Raw genomic sequence first — 19,614 nt, forward strand, 5'->3', positions numbered from 1 at the left:
CGCACTACATCCTGAGTAACCTGGATAAAACACAGAAGCAGTGTTTTGTTTTGAAAGCTCTTTGCATTGGAAATAAAACACATGAAATTAAAATGAGCTCGTCACAGCAGAGGGATAAATTCTGCAGTATTCTGGATATCCTGCATGAATCATTTTGGGTGTCTGTGTGTTCCTCTTTTGATGACTTGGCAGAGCAGAAGGAATGAGTTGCACGTATTTAAAGCTGGTCTGAATTCTGCTCTGAGTTTCCATCAGCGTTACAGTTTGTGCAGCAAAGTTATTCAAGTGACAGTGGTTTGCACAGAGGATTATATTTTTTCTTTGATTTTAAGATTTCTCAAATGGCCTGCCCAGCACAGAGTCATATTCATGTCAGCAGAGAAATGGAGAGATTATTATCTCGGTTTATTCTATTAGCACTGCCCATGGTAATGAAATGATGCTGCAGACATGAAAACTATGATCAGTTGTTTGTGTCACCTTGTCTATGATGAGTGTTAAAATATCTCATTTTATAAAGAAATTGGACCACCTAGAAGGGCAGAACAGACAGGAACCAGATAGCTAAAGTAGATTATTAGATCATTTTTGTATTTGTTCATCACCAGAGGGGAAAATTATTTTAAACCACCTCTGCAGACACACAGCCATGTTTTAAACCAGCTATCACTGTCCTGCCTTCCGAAGTTTGTATGAACAAGCCAAGAGGAGAATCGGCCTTTCCCTCACCACAGCGTGGGAAAAAGACCGTTGGTTCAATACACCTAGAGCAGAGCTACTGCCTCTGAGTCTCTGTAGTTACGATGTGTTTATTTCAGGATTTGAGCAGTTTGGTTGTTTATGTACTTGGCCAACAAATTTCCGAAGAGATTTCTGTTGTACAGAGAAGCTATCAGCAACCTCGGTCATGCTGCCTCGGGCAGGTTGCTACATGCGCTGCCTCATGTGTGCAGCCTTCAGTCTCAAGATTCAACTTCTAATTGCTTAGGCTGCTGCGGCTGTGGTCTCTGCTGTGGCCACGAAGGAGCATGTTCTCCTCCTTGTCTCCACGAAGCTCTCCTGTCCCCCAGAGGGATCCTGGACTGTGTGTAGGTCAGCTGCTCAATCTTCCACCCGTCTTGCAGTATTAATCAGAAAACCCATGATAGGCATGCGCTCTGTTAGAGTCATCCGCTTCACTATTTTGAAAGAGCTGATCACAGACTTTCCAGTACTATATTCCTCTGCTGAAAAATCAGACTAGCTTGGACCCAAAGGTCTTACAGAGAAAGGTCTTATTTTGACAACATCTTAATTTTCCACAGACTATTTTGTCTTTCTCTTGTGAAGTACCTTTCCTTTTTTTTTAAAATAGTAGTGCATCTCAGTAAGTAAACCAGTTACCACTTTTAGCTGGAATGCAAACTGGCCCATTCACGGCCCATCAATATTTATTAAATGGGCAGCAAGCAAATTTTTCAATAACCAATTGTTAGTTTCTGTCTTCATTTTCATTTATTCAATTCCAACTTTAAGATGAAAAGCTGAAAACAAAATATATCTGATTGACTCAAACAAAATTTTTTCTGAAATCTTTAATTTTCTCCTATGCAAGCAAAATAATATTTGTCATGTCATAGTTGCCACAAACTGGAATTGCCAGCTTGTGTCTAGTCCTTGTGTTGTGTTGGTGAGAAGATACATGGAGACAATACCATGCAAATTTACTACAAGCTATTATTTAAATATAATATGATAAAATCAAGATGCTTTTATTTGCCTGCTGAATCCTCAACCTGTTCTGAGTTATTATTTTGCTACAGTGACACAGCTGTCTCTGGGATTAAATGGCTCCTGAAAGGCCGAGCAGTCAGGTGATGAGTTTAAATACCTAAAAGGCAGATGTGTGCTTAGCCACCCCTTGTGATTCTTTCCTTTGGTTCTCTGTGCTTTGATTCCTCTCTGAAAGTGAAGAAAGTACCAATTCCCTGTTTCACAGGGTGTTTGCGCTGCACTTGGGAGTTTCAGAGAAGTAGCACAGGCTTAATGGACTCTTCCTGGCAGCAAATATTCATGCCATCAGTACACAGCCATGGCACACTGGGAAAATCTTCTGAGACTGCTGGCTCTGTTGGGAGATATCGGTTTTGCACCCACCACCCATCTCATGGCAGTTGCAATATCTTCCACTTCTGAAATATGTTAAGCTTCTGAAAATGTGCTACAAAATACACACTTGTCTCAAAGAAATACACTTGCTTCCTGCTATGAAAGGTGTATAGTCTTATTCAAACATCAGACGCCTGAAAACATGAGCAACTTAGCACACAGCCACTGCTCCAGAGGAACTGATAGCAGATGGTGCATCTTCCATGGTACTAGCTGGGAAGCACCGGACTCCTCTTCTGCCAGAGAAAACAAAGGGAAACTTCAAGGTTAGGCTTGGCTGTGGGCAGGGCTTTGTGTGCTCTGCACGGAGATGCCCGTGACAGAGACTGGGATGGTGCCCAGCCTTTGGCAATGCAGGGGGCAAGGGCTGGCTCAGAAAGTTGCTGGTGGTGGGCAGCAGCGCTGGGTGGACCTGGGCAGGCTGGCTGGCGGCACAGCGGGTGGGGACAACAGCCGGTGTGATGGTCTGATGCACTCCAGAGAGGGATTTGGCTTGGGAAAGGTTTTGATTCCCTTTTCTTTTCCGAGTGTGGATGTATAGCCTAAGACATGTCATAGCCCTCCAAATGGGCCATGTGGGTTGCAGAAAAAAGATTAATTATGTTCAATTAAAAAAATGTACCTCCCTCTAACACTAATGCAGGCACTTACCTGCTCTGGCCTGTGATCTGAAGCATGCATGGGCAAGGTTAGGCTGTGAAACACAGCTACACATCACCATGTTTTTTCAACAGCCACGTTTCTTCATTGATCAATATTCCAGATTCAAGTTTCTGTAACTGCCTGCAGAGAATCTAGTTTAGACTTATGTATTTCAACCAGCCCAGCAAGAGTTTCAGATGTTTCTCAGGCATTATCAAGCTGACATCCTATTTTTCTGAGGGACAAAAAAAAAAAAAGCCTCTCCATCTTTCTAAGGAAATTAGGTTGCAATTGCTACATAGGTTTCCAAGTAATTTTCTTCCCTTGCAGAAGTAGGTGATGCCCTAATAATACCTCTAGCGCTCAGAGAAACTGGGAACTGGCAAACCCACTGCTGCCAGCAATGACTGGGCTTGTAAGGGTTTGAATATGTGCATGGAGCCCAAAGCAAATGAAGTGACAGGTCAGAAATCTGGATGCTGGAGCTACAAATGCTTTTTTTGCTGATGCTCCCATGGCTCTGCTTCCCTGTGAAGCAAGAACGGAATGTTCAAAGGAAAAATATCTTTAAAAGAGGCAGAGGTAGGCAGTGGACCCAAACCTGAAAGGAAACCATCTCAGAAAAGGAAAAGCTGGCGCAGAGCCTGTTTCCAACAGAAGGGTTTCACAAGCAGTCATCCACGCTGCCCCTTGCCTCACTTGTTTTCCTGACTTGCTTCTGGCCTTGCAGAGCCTGATTTGCAAAACAGCGGTCTGCAAAAGGCTGTGTGGTGCACCTAACTTGCATGTCTGATCGCTGGAAATGCCAGATTTTCAGGGTATTCACAGTAATCGAGCATTTAACTGAGCCCTGCTGTTGTACATGAACTTTTGAGTGCAGCCCTGGGCAGATGTCAGGGTATTTTCTCATGTCTGTGTATTAATGACTGTGTCTCCAACCACAGCAAGCTGCTCAAAGGGATTAGTATATGATTGATTTTTAAAAAGGACTTGGCGAGTTACGGTTTAACCTCTGCCTCCCTGTCCGTAGGCAGTGAGAGCAGAGGGTTATTTTTGGAATGGCCCTAGCACACCATCTTACTGTGAACAAAGATTTAAAGCGAGATTGTTTAGCTGGCACAAACATACAGTAGACTTTGCCTTGTCCCCTCACTAACATGGAAATATCTTTAACTCCTGAGTTATAATATGTACGATCTTTGTAATATGCAGGTACCATGCAGAAGTTGGCACAGCTTGAGGGATGTTTGCAAGGCATAGCGCCATACCCTATAGCGCTTATGTGGTGTTTCTCTACAGAATTGCCTCATGCCAGAGACATGTACCCTCATTAGTTTCGAGTTGGAAATGTTTCCAAATTAATCTCAAAGCAGATCCGGGGCGAGTCAGAGAAAATGCTTGTCTAAGAAGCCTACAAATACAGCCATGTTTTCACAGCTCACCTAGCAGAATAGCACAATTATTGGAAAGCAGCAAAGACTTTCCCTGCACAGATAATGGGAGTTATATATAAGACCTTCTGTGTTTCACTGAAGTCAAAATTGTGGAGAGATAGTAAGAAATAATGCCTCATTCCTGCTGGGTAACTATGGGTTTGCATTCAAATTCCTTTGCTCCTGTTGAGCAATACCTCTATTTGGAAAAAGAAGATACTATTCAGCATCCAGTTCGTAGCAACAGCAGAGCTGTCCTGTGTGAATGCAAATGAATGTCTGTTGGAAATAGAAAAAGGTTTTCAGTATAATATCCTAAAGACAATTGCTGCAAAAATCGCATCCAGGTGCCGCTGATCCTGTAAGGTTTGCCTGGGACTCTTGCATGATAGTGCACAGTACCTTTCCCTCTTGCCCAAAGTGGGACCATATACCTATGGTATATATTGCTTTACTACGGCTATATTTGAGTATTTTAGCATGTTTCAATCAAGGATCCCAAAAAATGCAGTGTAATTCTTAAATATGCCTTTCCTTATCACAACTAGCACAGCCCAGGTTCACCCAAGCGTGAGTGCTGGGAACTGTGAGGAAAGTGGTGCTAGCTCCCTGTTCGATTAACAGCAAGTGCCTAAATGACTTCCAGGTAATTCTGGCGAACAACTGTCCTTACAAGGGCATAGGTTTGCACTAGAATTTTTACCAATTTTAAGACTTCAGTATGTCATGGTTAGACCTTTACACTGCAATTACACTATCCTTTGAGTCCCTACTCTGAGTGAATCCAACAACTTCTGTAAACATAAAAGTGTAGAACTGGGCTATCCTAGAAAAAGTGAGGGTAAGACATTAATGAAATACTTCAGGGAGAGAAAGATGCCGTTTCAGAGAATATTAAGAAAGTATCATATGCCAGCTGGAAAACTGTATAGAATCCTACAGTGAAGTAGCTGAGCCTAATTAAAAATTGATGATAACTCCCCATGGAGGATGAGAGAATGGACCTACCCAGCGCTTGAAAGAAGGAGCTGGGAGCTAATATTATCATTCATTTTTTATATTATGCCAGAACCTAAGTCAATGCAGAAAAGGTACTCGTGATATTTTGGCACTCTGCAAATACATATGGATGTATTCCTGACGCTTAGAGACCAGGACCTAAATAGCATTAAGATGCGACAGGGGAGAAGGACAGGGAAGCAGTAGCAAGAATGTAATAATGTTGTTTGTATTGGCTAATGTAGCATCAAGACTTCCAAGTATTTTTAATGACAGCCTGCTGAATCATTAAACAGTCATCCTACCTAGTCCAAAAAAATAACCCCTAAACCAAGGATTTAGGATGCAAATGCAGATTTTCTATCTAGTTTTTAACACCTGCATCTGACTTACATCTTTCTGTACCCGAAACAGGGAATCTGGGCAATCACTGCTCATACACACAGGGCCCTTTTGGGCTCTGGTTTCCAGGGATCCTCTCTCTTCCTTAAGGACATGGCACCTACAACAGAACTCTTCAGCCTATGGGGGTGGTTATCAGTGTGGGATGAAGAACATTGACATGGAGTCATGGGACGCTTGCAAAAGAAAAAAATATTGAGAAGTTAATATGCAGAAACAAATAGAAATAAATATTTTTTAATGTAGTCTTTCCCCAGTACTTCTTTCTTCATAAACAAACAGTCCTGTAAATAAATTCAGATTTTTCACCTTCAAGTGTAGAAAAGAAGGCTATCATTAATCTTGTTTTCCAACACTTGAGATACAGTCAGTGGGCTCTCTAGAGAACTTATTACTTTCTCTTTATGCTTGTTGGTTAATTTATCCCTTAATATAAAATACTTGCCAAGTTGTACATATGGAAAACCTGATTATGATAGGATAAGCCTCTTTGAATTAAAAGAGACAGCTGAACACCATTTATACCAAAAGACTCTTTAGAAAGGTATCAATAGATTAGACCGATAAATAGATTTAGTATTTTTGAAACTCTCAAAATTTGCTCTGTAAGAAAACAAGTTTGCCAAATTGCCTCAGTGCAGGAAGGAAAGTCATATTGATAAATGAAAACACTACACTGGACCAGGAACTCCATATCAGCATTTCTCTGTAAATTGGCTTGCAAAGACAACAGTGTTACTCTATAACATTGTGTTAGACTGCTTTTGCCCTTCTACTGGCAGTTTTATCTAATGCAACCGCATTTATGCCTTCTTATTTTCTCCCACTCCTTTCACTATGAAACCCCAAGTGTTAATACAGAAGCTGTGGGTGGCAAGCTTCTGAAACTGGAATAAACTGCCATGATAACAAAAAGGCACAATTATCATAAGAAATTTTCAATTCCCTTATCTTAAGAGACCCTGTCAGTGTTAGGCAGAACAGCAAATGCAGCTGTTCAGCCTTGTATGCACTTCTTAGATTGCATGACCTGCATTAAATTGTATTATGCTCAAGTAAGTTGGAGAGAGACTGTCTGACATGTCCTCACAAAAATGAGATGAGTGATCCTTGAGGCTGCTGAAAGAAAAGAACTACCAGCAGATAATAACGCATGTGCTTGACTTACTAATCTGAGTAAAAAATAAAAATATTTGTTAAAATATTTGTTAAAATGTGCTTTAATTACAAAATGTAAAAATACTTGACACTAAAAGCAGCTTGGCTGATGGCACAAGCTCGAAATGCCTTCCCCCCCCAAAAGCCTGCACTTGCAATGAACACCTACATCATCTCTCTGCACTTGGTGCCTGAAGAAACCACCGGGGTAGGGCATAGCTCAGATTCCACATCTTACCTTCCAAATGAAAACCAGCAAATGTGCATAGTGATTAAGGTTCTGAAATTAATCTCCTAGAGGCCAGAAGATGCCTCCAGACCAACTGTCAGATGGTACAAACTTTCAGCTCCTGAATTCAATTGAACTCCCTTTGAGCAAAAGATACAATCAATAATGGCAGAAAATAATGAATAAAAGATCATCAGGTGTTTCAGTGGTTCAAAATCACTTGCGCTCTTCTTTAATATTACTGGACTGAACTGCTTGAGGAATGGTCTGAGTTCGGTGACACAGATTGGCAATCTCTATGAATGTTTACTTCATTAAAAAACAAAAAGGCCATGCAGCAGGAATGATAAGATGAAGCACAGGGGCTTTGAGCCCCACAGCCCTTTCTGTCCTTTCAGGTCAGCCTACCTCTTGTAGTCTATACATAACTTTTATGTGACAGAACATATCTTTTCATAAAGCCTGCCAACTTCCTCTAACCAGAAAGTGGGACACACTTAGTCCCTTCCTTTCTTCTGGAAGTCTTAAATCTGTGGTTTCCAACCAGGTGCTCCAGGGGCAGCTTCCAAAGTGACCAAGAAAAGCAAATTTGTATCCTGCATGTGTGACTCTCTATGTGCCACAAGCTCCTGAGGGGTCTATGCCTCCTGAAAAAATAGGCTTGAATATTCCTGCTCTGTACTATTCCTGTGTAATCCCAGGAAGGTGCCACACTTCAGTCTTTCCACTTCAGCAATGGAGGTTTTGCCTGTCATCTCAGGTATAGCTTTTTTTTCTCCCCAAAGGACACAATCTCATTTTTATTCTAAAGATTAGTGAAAGTGAATTTGTGAACCTAAATTATGCAACGTTTTGAGAACGCTTGCAGCTATTCGTAGTTTGTCCACTGACTCCAGCATATTAAGTGGCTAATTTCAGAAGCCTTGCACACTAAGCAATGTTCGCTGTCAAAACATCACATCTGATTTTTTCGTAGGAAGTTTGTAGCACGCTATGTGGAAGCAGCAGTTGTTTCTACATTTTTTCCAAAGTGTTAAATGACAGTAATGGATGCAGAGCCTAAAGCGGTCAACTTTCTAAAGGTAAAGTAGTTCGCAATCTGTCACCAGTGACAAAACCAATTTCAAACAGGAACAGAAACACTGTGTAGGAAAGGACAGGAGAGACCTCTGCAGTTTGTTAATCAAATAATGGCAAACTTGTGGCAGTTGTTACGGCACGTGTGCTTTTTACTTCTGTAGCAATTACCTGCAAGACTTGAGGAAGTTAAACAGCACTGACACGAGAGAGCTGCCTCGAGCCCCAGATTGAGGCTCATTATCACACCGGAGCAGCGTAGTGCCATAACCGAGCTAGTGCTAAAGCAAGTCAGCTCCGGTCATTGCTTGGTGCTGCAGTTTCTCCATGCTGATGTACCCTTCTTCTGCTCAGGACCTGGCTCTGTGCATGCATAGGAACTGCTGGTGCCTTTAGGAGCAGCTCAGACACTGTGGAGCAACTCTTATGTACCTGCCCTTGCCATAAAATACAGAGCCCTGAGTTGGTACTTGTGTTCCTTCTCTGGTCCAGGGGGACAAGCATCCTAAAATGAAGCACAGACCAGTCAGCATCGGAATCCGGGAGCCAGAAGAAAAGGACGAGGAAGTTTGTGTCCAAAAGCCCTTTGGTTGCTAGCATGTAATTGCCTGAATGAAGGCTGCAGAAATTTCTTCTAGGTAAGATATTCAGCCCACAGTCTCTCCTGGAGGTTGTTTTCATCTAGTTTTTAATTACTGAAAGGTGTTCCCTGCTTTCTTTCATGCTGTGGGTGGAATTGCCATGTAAGAGCCTAGTTAGTACAGCTGCGCATGAGTGGGGATCTGGTCCTGTCTCTTCCTCCGCTTGAAACGGTTTCAAGTATCTTCTGCACAGACAGACTCAGATACTTCAGAACAAGCACAGGTCTACAGCTCCGTGCTGAGGGTGGTCAGCCCGGAGCGGCAATCCCTGCTTTGGAGAACAGTGTAAAATCCACAGACAAGCAGTGACTGGGGGGGCAGGGGGAAGTCAGTCATGGGCATTGGGACCAATATACTTAACTCAGTTTTGGAGCACCCAAGTCCTTACTTGGATTTAGCCAAGAAATACAGAGATTTCATTGAAAATTAATCTGTGCACATGTAGGAACTTCAGGCTATGGGCAAAGGAAATTCAGTAAGTAGTGCTCTCGTTGTGTTTTTAGCTGGCATATTAGCTATCGCCCTCACGGGGAGGAGGGATTAAGGAAATTGGGGCCTGACAGTGAAGCATCTGCCTGCAACCCCCTAAGTGTCCTGCTAAACCAGGGAAAAAAATTCCTTGCTCTGCCACGAAGAGGAGAAAGGTGAATATAAACAATATGCTCTTGGAAGGAGTCATCAGGAGGGGTTCTCGCTCTTCTGGCTCTCCTTAGACGATGGGGAGGCCATAATCTTCCAACGCTATTGGAGAAGGAGAATTTCACCAAGGGCAAGTTGTCATGAGATTAAAGGGCAGTTGGCTGCAGGACAGCTGGAGGATGGGAGAAGTGGTGTCACCCGGATGCTGGAGAAGGGAGGGGAGAACATGAAGAGGCATCTTTTCCTTCCTCACTGTCTTTGCAAGCACTTACGGGGCTCTGTCATAAAAACAAGTGCAGTTACTGGTTGCAGCAGTCAGCAACAGAGTGAATTCCTCTGGTGACTGAATCTGTAAGCTGCCTGCTCCTGGCAACTCCCATTGAAATCAGGAGGAACCAAGTATGCTCAAAACCTTACAGGAGGTTTGAGACATCAGGATTCATCGCAGGGTAGGAGGGGAAGGAAAACCTCTAGGAAGGGGTCATTAGGGCATTGTAGTTCTACATCTGTTCTTCTGTCTGTTCCTCAGTATTCAAGTGTAAACAGGTTACACCTACTTTGTCAATACACCTTCTAATACTTTCTGTGCGCTAAGTATTCTCAATGTCATTCCTGAAAAATTAAGCTTAATTTCAGAAAATAATTTTAAAAAATAAGTCATTTCAGATTTTTGCAAGATTTCTGATTATTTGGGGTGGGGCGAGGGTAGGAGAAATGCATTTAGTGGCATGCCTTTGACATTTTTGGAAATCCTGCATCTCAAGATGTACCACCATTACATGGTTACTGCCTTTTCTCTAATTTCGGCTTACAGACTCTAAGCTTCCTATTTTCCACGTAAAGTGAGATAAAAATATTGTAAATTAAAAATCATTAATAAAACAAATTAATAGAATGAAAGGAGCTAAAGCTAAAGGGTATTTTAAGTCAATGACTGAAAATGAGATTTACCGGAATACTTTTTAAACAGATGGCTGCCTTATCACCATGTGTCTAAGCTAAGACCATTTCAATTGCTATCTAAATTTGGAGGGGCAAGGAGTTAAACATGTTATGAAATAGAAGAGCAAGCAGTGACCTCTCTAAACACCTGGAGGAAAGGATCAAAACTTTTGGATGGATATAGCCTTCTCACAGGCAGACGTAAAAACTCTGTAACTAAAGGGAAGAAATACTGTTTCTTTGAAATGAGACAAAAATCCAGATTCCCTTTACTATTTTGTACCCACCAGAACTTTAATTCACAGCCTGCACAACAGATGACACCAGTCATCTGTTTATATTATGCTCAAATATTGTTATGTCCAAGAAATTAGTACATAGTTTACCATTATTTAAGAGCCCTTTTGCATGATCCCGTAACTACTGATTTTTACATAGATCATCCCATGTACCTGCAGAAACCGTGTTCTTGCCTTTTACTTCATGACCAGAGCCCACCAACAATATTTAACAGGACTTACTACCTTCCCCTGCCTCTGCGAAGCCCTAAGCCTGCATGGGAGACACCCTGCATGTGCACTAAGCTCTGTTAAACCCTTAGCTACTTGAAATAATATTTAGTCTAGCTTCCAGATGATACACGGATACCTCACTCAGATATGTGGCTTCATCTGCAACTGCCACATCCACTTAGGTCACAGTTGGATGTTTTCGTTTTCTCAGCTGTTTTTGGCCAATGTTGCCCTGATATTTTGATATTCATATTTTTATTCTAATAGAAAATGTTTGTTAGTAGTCTTGTCATCTTTCTTAATTTTTTTCCTTTCAGCCATTGCTGTCACTCTGGAAGTCAGTGTACATTCCCACTCGATGTTCCAAGAGAGTCCACCGACCCTCCTGTGATTTCTGCATAGCTTATTATCCAATTTTCTAGCACTTTGGTCATCAGTTTTACAGACTCACTTCTCTTGGTCCCAAAGCCCTTGATTTCTTTTCAGGTCAGCTTTCGGCTGCTGCTAGAGTCTTATTGGACTTTGTCATCTCGTGGGAGAAGAACCAGAGTCTGAGCTTACGCTATGGCTGACTCCTCTGAGCCTGCGAGGTAGACCTGACTGAGGAGTGGGAGGTGACTGGGTACACCATGAGGGATGGTGGCAGGGGCAGAGATGAGGAATAAACCAGTGGGAACAAGACAGGCCAGAGTCTTTGACTGTACTATTATTAATCAGCGCAAAACCCCAAAGAAATTTAGTGGAGAAACACTGTCAAACACATTAAGGAATTGTTTTTTTTTCGGATGGAAACAAAACTAAATAACAGAAAATCCTTGCTCGGCAGGATGCTGACATTCATTTTAGAAGTGGATTGGAATTCTCTCTAACTGGTTTCAAACCAGTCATTCAGGGCAATTAGATAATTTTCCCAGTGGCACCAGAATCTGGTAGGAAGCAGCAGGAAATCCATCTCCTTGATCTTTAAAGGTCACTGGGGATGGTCCAACATCAATGGGGAGATGGTCCATGCTGTTCTGTTGCAGCACAGATCCCAGCATCCTGCTGAGAGCTGGAGGTGCTGCTTTCACCTGCCTCCCTAGTGTGCTTAAAGGATGAGGGGTCACTGAGAGCACTGCGGGACTGCTGCAGGTGTAAGCAGTCATCTGGTGAAAACCTCCAAAAGATTTTTTCCAGCCCCAATGTGACAGCGGTCATACAGAGGATATCAGGGGTTCTTTTATTAAAGATTCTTTAATGGATCCCCATTGTTTTCTGTCCAAAAAAAGAGAAGGAAAATAAGGGTCTGGCATTAACATTTTTTGGTCATACTTTATGTCTACAGAAACAGTATCAGCCTTACTAAATGATCTGTCCTTTCACAGATCGTTTACCTGAAATGTAGCCTGTTTGGCTGAGTGGCTCAATGCAAGTTAGAAAACTCAGGCTTCTGGTTAAGATGAGAATGTGAACAAAGGTCTCATTGCAGTACCTTTGAGAAGAGACTTTCATCCAAGTATCAGCTACAATAGAGAAAAAAAGTCCTCTCTTAATCAAAAACTTTCCTATGCTGAAGCAAAGGCAAGGTACCTACAATAAGAGAAGCTTAACAGAATCCTGAGAAATCTTACCTACCTCATACGTATGTACTTTATGAGGAAAATATTAAACCTGCACATGAAAAGTTCTTAGCGAGCTAGGATTTTACATGGAGACTGTTTACAAAGCAAATGAACAATTAAATTCATTAAAGGATGAATAATATTTTCCTTTTTTTTTTTTTTTTAATCTTAGCAAACTCACGGGTTTGTAACAGGAACATCTTCTCTAAGCAGTGTGAACCGTGGCTACCCCACATTATGCAGCGATTTTTTTCTTACAGAAAATTAGTCTTCCTTAGTATGCAATGGAACACTTGGAAGATCTGTAATGTGACTGAAGGCACGGGATCTCTTACATAATATTAATTCTCTAGTTAAAAACCTCGAGGGCAAATCAGACATATTCTGAAAATCTGTTTCAGAAGTTAACCCTTAGTTTTAAAAGATGTCATTTTCAAAATGTTTAACTTCTGTTTCCTTACGGGAATGTATGCCAAAAATTAAGTTCCTTCTTCTTGAATGAATAACCATTTTGACTGTGATCTAGTCACCTTTTAAACTAAATATTTTAAATGTGAAAATTTGACTAATGCAGAGAAGCTGCATGCATATATGGGAATCCTATCTTATATGTGCCTTTTTTCCCTCATAGTTATTACCATATAATCACAACCTTGCTGTTTAGGAAACTGAGACACAGGGAAGTAACAATATTTGTCAAAGGATGTATGGTAAGCCATTGACTGTGAAAATACAGGAGGCCAGCATTGTCACACATTCATGATCCTTCTTCACAAATGCTAACTTCCATCCTTGCTTATTTGCTCTTTACTTCATCTAGATTCAAACAAAAATATCAGGCAGTTTATTAAAATAGGTCAAATATTTGTGAAGATTCACAGCAATATTTCTGTAAATGGTGTGAAGACAGGTACACATTAGAAAGTAACAAACCGACCACAATACAGTGGAAGTTTAAAGCAAAAATCACCTAAACGTTAAAGCAGTGCTCAGTCCTGCAAAGCTGTGGCAAGCAGCTTACAAAGACAGACTCTAATGAGCAATCAGCAATTCCTGCATTATTTATTTTTATATTGTTCTGGTATTTCCAGAGAACACAGAAATAAAAAATAAGTCTAACACTCAGTGAAGCTGTGGCTGGAGGTGATGCGAAAAGACTGCCTGTAATTATTCTGAGGGATTTCATGACATCCTCCTGTGATGTGATGTGATGTGATGCAAAAATGCACTGCATGACCCACTCAGAGTTTGAAATTTTGAAGCATTTGTTTATGCTAAAGAATCACATTTGCAGCTTACCAGTGCTCAGGTGCTTAGCAGTAATACTAGAGAGCTGCCACTGACACTTCCCGGGCTCCTCATAGTGCTAACGGGAAGAGCAGGGGTTTCTGGAACACCTCTTATCTGAGTAACGGTACCAGCTGGTACACCCGCGAAAGAAACACCGCAGGAGTGGTACGAGTCTGACTGCGCGTGGGCACGCTGGAGCAGTAAGTGCAGATAAAGAGGAATACGCTTTTCCTTCCTGTGATGCGCTAAGGCTCCTTGTACTCCTTGTCCTTTCTTTGCAATATAGTCAGATACATGATTTGTGAAAACAACCACCAGCCTGTAGATTTTAAAATAATAATTAGCAATGACTAATACCTGGCTTAGGTTCCACACCTAGCAGCAGCCCCTCTAGTTTGAACTCACACATAAGTCCTTGTGGTGTTTTGGTTTCCTGGTTTATGCTGGTTCTGAAAGGTATGAGCTACCAGAGGAAGGGACACATTTCGCTGGGGTCTTTTCAGTCCTAGTTTCGTGCAGAGCTACAAACTTTCCTTTGCAAAGGCGCCCCGAGGGGATACATGCCATTTTAAGTGCTATCTAATGCCTTCCTCTGTGATGAGTTGGTACAAAGACTGTTATAATTTATGTCAAGAGCCAGGTTAAATTAATCACCGTGAACCATCTCTCTTTTCTTTTTGGATATCGTTACAATGTCATTACTTTGCATTGTAATAGTGCCTGCTGGTCTCAGCCTAGTTAAGCCATGCATGCTAAATGCTTGAAATAAAATTTTAAAAAAGAAAAAAGATAGTTCTTGACCCAAAATGCTTGTAAGTAAAAAAAAATCTTGAGATATGATCGAAAAACCTGGTATGTGGTTAGAAAGGTAAGTGTGGGAAAGCCAAGCTTTAGCCATATTCCTCAATGTGGTCTATGGACTTCTATTACCAGCTTTTTCACCCATATTCAGTTGCAGGAGGGTCTTTCCAGACAAAAATACAGACACAATAATAGTTCAGGGGCAGGAAGAACAAAGACATCACAACCTATCTGCAGAACTTGTCCAGCTTCTTGACTACTCCTGTTTAACATGCATCTACTCAACAGCAGATTATAATTGAGATTCCTTGAATCAGGAAAGCACACATATATAACGTATGTTTTGTGCGGTATTTTTGCTACATTTTAGTGATTTCTGTATTTAGGTCCATGATTATAATTTAACCTGTGACCACATGTGCCAAAAGGTAACCAATTGTCCTCCTGTCCCCAAAGCTGTTGTGAGAACATAGAGGCAGAGGCTAAATGACTGGTTTTAGGTATTTCCAATGTAGCTACCAAAGCTAGTTGTCCATTCCAGAAGGCAAATAATCTGATCCATGTAGATATCTACCTTCAGATTAAATGAATTCCATAATAGTAGGGTAGAATTCAATTCTAAATTAATATAACTAAATTTAGGAGTCCAGATGTAGGTGAACAGATGTGACCTAGGTGCCTGAGTTTCCATTATAGTTATTGCAGCCTAAAGGAGATATTTAGCTACTGGCCAAAGGTGCTGGATTTAGCTGCTTTGACTTAGATACGCCTCAATGCCATCTGAGATGCTCCATGGTATTAGAAATGCTCATACTCAGTTGACAGAACTGACACAAGACCTCTGACAGATCAGCATCCTTCAGGAGCAGCAGCTGGAGACCACAATAATTTCAAGCATCTCAGATGATACCAGATGTCTCTGGGCAAGGAACTGAATAAAGTTTTAGGTGTTTACTTTAGGGTGAGCTGACTGACTCTAGGATTATTGATTATAATAGAAGCTTAGACATTAGGCTTGTATGTAATCTACACACAGGCAGCTTCTCAGTCTCAGGATGGCAAACCAGATGGAGAGAACTGTGTTCCAAGGAACATTTGTGGAAGAAAAATGCTTTTATTTCTATCTAAATTTATGCAACGACGACTGATGTATTTTTAGTTGTAAATATCCTAAATTCCCCCGCTCTTCCTATGGAGAGAGTGAATTTATCAGGGATGTAAAATACCAAATATGAGTTCAACTAAGGGGTTACATGGTAATTTCTAGAATAGTTACCTTATCTGTATCTTCATGAGCAAGAGCCTGGGAAAAGCTGTGAAATCAAATTCAAGAAGCAACCGAAATTTTCACTGGTGGAAGAAGTAAAATTAAATGTGACTTAGCAGCAGAAAACTTCCAATACAAAAAGACCCCAAACACTGGGGAGAACAGCACATTCAGTGCTCATGGGGAGAATGAATTAATTTTACATGAACCACTCTTGCCTGTAGTATTTCTTCAGCAGCTGATTCTAATGACTATTACATGCAAGCAGTAATTCATTCCGGGGTTGCAAATGACCTGTTCCATGTGACAGTTGTTATTTAACCAAGTTTGATGTACCTGGCAGAGATAGATGAGGGCACAACTTGACCATAGACACTTTACTCGTTCTATTGTAACTAAGGCCCAGAAAGCATTATGACTTAACAAAAACTCCTGGGGAAAACACAGTATTTTTCATGTTGCCTCTGTGAAATACAGCTTTTCTCCAGGGACCTTTGATTCTCTTCTGCCTTTGTATATGTATAAGTAAAATGCAAATAATGCATTTAATACAGCACCAAGTCATAAGCAAAGCTGTGAAACTGCTGCTGCTCAGTGGCAGTGGATGGTAGATGTTGCTAAGAGCTATGTCCGGTGTCCACCCTAGACCTGAATTTCAGCATGGAGACTGGTAATCTTGGAAGAAAATGACCGTACTTCTGTTCACAGTTCAGTCTCTTGTGTCAGACTTAGTTCAACTGTTCTGTAAAATGAGAGAAAGAGAGAAATACCATACCAAACGTCCCACTCAGTAGTAGAGATCTAACTGGAATTCAGAAGCAGCGATGGCAATGAGAGATGACAGTAGCGGAGAGACTTTTCAGAGACTTACTTCGGTGTTTTGCACATCGGTTATCAGTTAGCCAGCCGAGAGCAGCCACTGATAGTTCTCTCACAGCATGCAAGACAAATGTAATACAGAAACTGAAAACAGTAAGCATCTTAAATGAAAGTCAATGACCATTAACTTGTTAAGGCAGATTAAGTCTGCACAGAATTGTCAGAATAAATTGTGCGTGGAGGAGTCTCAAAGACATAATTAAGGTATTTGTAAAAGGGCAGGAGGAATTACCGGTCACCAGGACACAAGCCTTTCTCCTCCTTTTACCCAGGTCCTTCTAAACAAGGGGACAGCTTTAGATAAAGCAAAGTGAGTGTGTATAAGGAGTCAAGATCTAGGCTAAGAGGAATATTATGGTAAGAGATGGGTGTTGGGCTTAACTAGTGTAGCTTTTTTCATACCAGTTAGTACCACTCATTCTCCTGATCCAACTCTCTCAAGGACATTTGCCAACCCCAACTCTGTCCATTCCACAACTTATGGCAACACCATTTTTGTTGTAATGCTTCCAAAAATGCTCTTTTGTTAGAAGAACATATTTACTCATAAAATAGCTGAGCCTTATGCTGTATGTGGGCATAACTGTGTTCCCTACTAGTGACAAGAAGATAACTTCAGTTTTCAAACAGACACTGATGTTGGCTTTGCTTTAGGCAGAGGATAAGAATGCCTAGGGAAAATTGTGGCCATTATACAAACAAATACGGCATGCTCCAGCAAAATGTCGATATAAGCATCATCATGCTAAATGAAGATGCTAAATTTTTACTCTAGAAACCGTACCCAACTATCTCTATGAATCTATGGAGAGTTTAAACCTCCTTTGTTGCTTGCTGTTCATATTTGAAATCACAAGGTCAACCCTAATATCACTCCTCATGTTCCTTGTATTTTCAGTGAACAGTTATACAATGCTGATAAATTTTTCCTAAGTACCTTTTCCTCTTTACTCACAAAAGACAACAAATCCATGTTATTTATACATTTTCTTTTAAGATATTTTTTTAATTCTACACTGATAAATTGCCATTTCAAATTTGTCTTAGAACCAGGAACAGCAGTCATTCCATATTGCTGATATTAACATTCTTGATTTAATTTTGTAGGGATTTGAGTGATTCAGCATCACATTCTTCATGATTAGGAAACGTTTTGCAATTTCACTTTACGATATATCAATAAAATTTTATCCTTCCCTTAACGTGCCCTTCTGAGATGAGCTTGCCATAAAACACATTCATGTGCTGCTGATTTAGCCATAGTTCTCTTGCTGATTTTTTCCATTGCTCAAGACACTTATCATTACTGTAAACCCCATCAACTCTTACTCCCACCTCAGCAAAGAATCTGACTGAAAAGCAAAGACTGGAATCAGTTTCTGATTTAGGGAGAAAATAATTGCTTGGGAAGAAAATTACTTAAGGGGGACCCCTCCACCCAGTAACAGCCGTTGAAATTACTGCATGAAATTAAGAAATTTACAAATGCAAGAAGTAAGGACTATAGCTTATTTAAGATGGTTAGATGTTCTAGTTAAAAAATATTGGGATTGTTCCTCCTAAATTTTTGTACCAGCTTAATCAAAGCCAATGCAGACATATGACTTCACCTGCCTCCTCTTTTGTCTGTATCCTCAGCGCCTGCTGAAGGACTTCTATCCTAATTCCTCTTGACAAGTCAGTTACTGCTTCTGTCTCTCTTTCATTGTGCAGTTAAGTGGCTGATCTGTCTTCCTCAGTAAATTTTCAGCATCCTGTTGTTCTAACTTATCTCCAGAGCACCTGGGCCCAAGAGAAAATAGGAAAGGGGAATCAAAGACAGGTGCTAGTGCGTGATGGGTAGTGCCAGGAGAAAGCAAGTTCAATGCAAATTAAAAGAAATTGATGCAAATATGTTGCAGAGTGAATTACGCTGGATATGGAAGCTTAGCAGAACATGGGTAAAGATTTGAACTTCAGCCCCTGCTCCCAGGGACTGCTATATAATTCTCAATCACTGTATAATGACAAATAACAACTCTTCTTGACAGCAATCTATTTCAGGTAAAGAGGGCTGTGCAAAGGCAAAGCTATGGCCTTGAATATTCCCAGGCAAAGAAGGGCACTGCGCCAAGACGCCCATACTTTGAACAAGTGCTGTAACAGCGACCTAAAGAAGAAAAAAGAATGTGCTGCCAGTTTTGAAAGCAGTAATATTTATTATGGAAAGCCAAACCTGAACTCTGGAAATACTTGGTATTTCAGAGGAGAAAGAGATGCAGGAATACCTGGTTTGGATTATCCTAGCAGGACCTATGCTCTTTGCCAATCAAGACTGAGGTGCTTTTTCAACTGGCTGAAGACCTTCTGTTACTTTGGGAACTTTGAAGTTCTGTATTAAAGGAAATACGGTAACTTTAATAGACAGTTGAGATTTCAAGGATTTAATTTGGATTTATGTGTCTGCAATCCCCTATGTAATTTCTTTTGCATCTCAGTTTATGACCATACAAGAAGCCGACTTTAAATTCCTTGGATCTTTGATGCAACCGAGATAGCAATTGTTCCTATGCTTTTTTAGGCTTTGAATTGGCAGCCTTCCATGCAGCCAGATATCCATGGGCTTTACCGGTGTTTCTGAGCCAGTTTTCAGAACAGGCACCATATATCTTACATACTGATGACAAATAAAAGAGATATACAGACCTGTTTTCACTTTGAAAAAGGACTAAGGTTAAAAATAGTGAAATTTACTTTATGTAACAGACCAAGAATTAAATTCAGACTCTTCTGTATGCTAACAGCAACAATACATAGAAGATTCACTCACTGGCTCATATATCAAGACACATTGTCTCAATTGTTCGTGCCTTTCACAAGATGCCCTTAAAATAGAACTCGGATTCTGACCTATTCAGAAAAAAAAAAAAAAAGAAAAATCCTATTTGTAAATAATACTAGAAGTATTCAGACAG

The 19,614-nt window shown here is 40.8% G+C and overlaps 1 protein-coding gene across 3 annotated transcripts in view; it reads right to left on the reverse strand.

Annotated features, from left to right (window-relative positions):
- Positions 1 to 18,838: 18,838 nt before the first annotated feature.
- ZNF277 (zinc finger protein 277) overlaps positions 18,839 to 19,614 on the reverse strand; it is a 58,671-nt gene continuing 57,895 nt past the window's right edge. Inside the window, exons 13-14 of one of the 3 annotated variants that reach the window (XR_010372231.1) lie at positions 19,470 to 19,549; positions 18,839 to 19,031 (exon numbers count right to left, since the gene is read on the reverse strand). Coding sequence is in view for 2 of the 3 variants with exons in the window: in XM_064447448.1 (XP_064303518.1) it covers positions 18,969 to 19,031 (63 nt within the window). In the remaining variant the exon portion in view is untranslated. Of the gene's footprint in view, positions 19,032 to 19,058; positions 19,550 to 19,614 lie in introns of those variants that run through there. The other 2 variants (XM_064447448.1, XM_064447457.1) reach the window with 2 other exon arrangements.

Source organism: Phalacrocorax carbo, chromosome 1, assembly GCF_963921805.1.
Source record: "Phalacrocorax carbo chromosome 1, bPhaCar2.1, whole genome shotgun sequence".
Classification (NCBI taxonomy): Eukaryota; Metazoa; Chordata; class Aves; order Suliformes; family Phalacrocoracidae; genus Phalacrocorax; species Phalacrocorax carbo.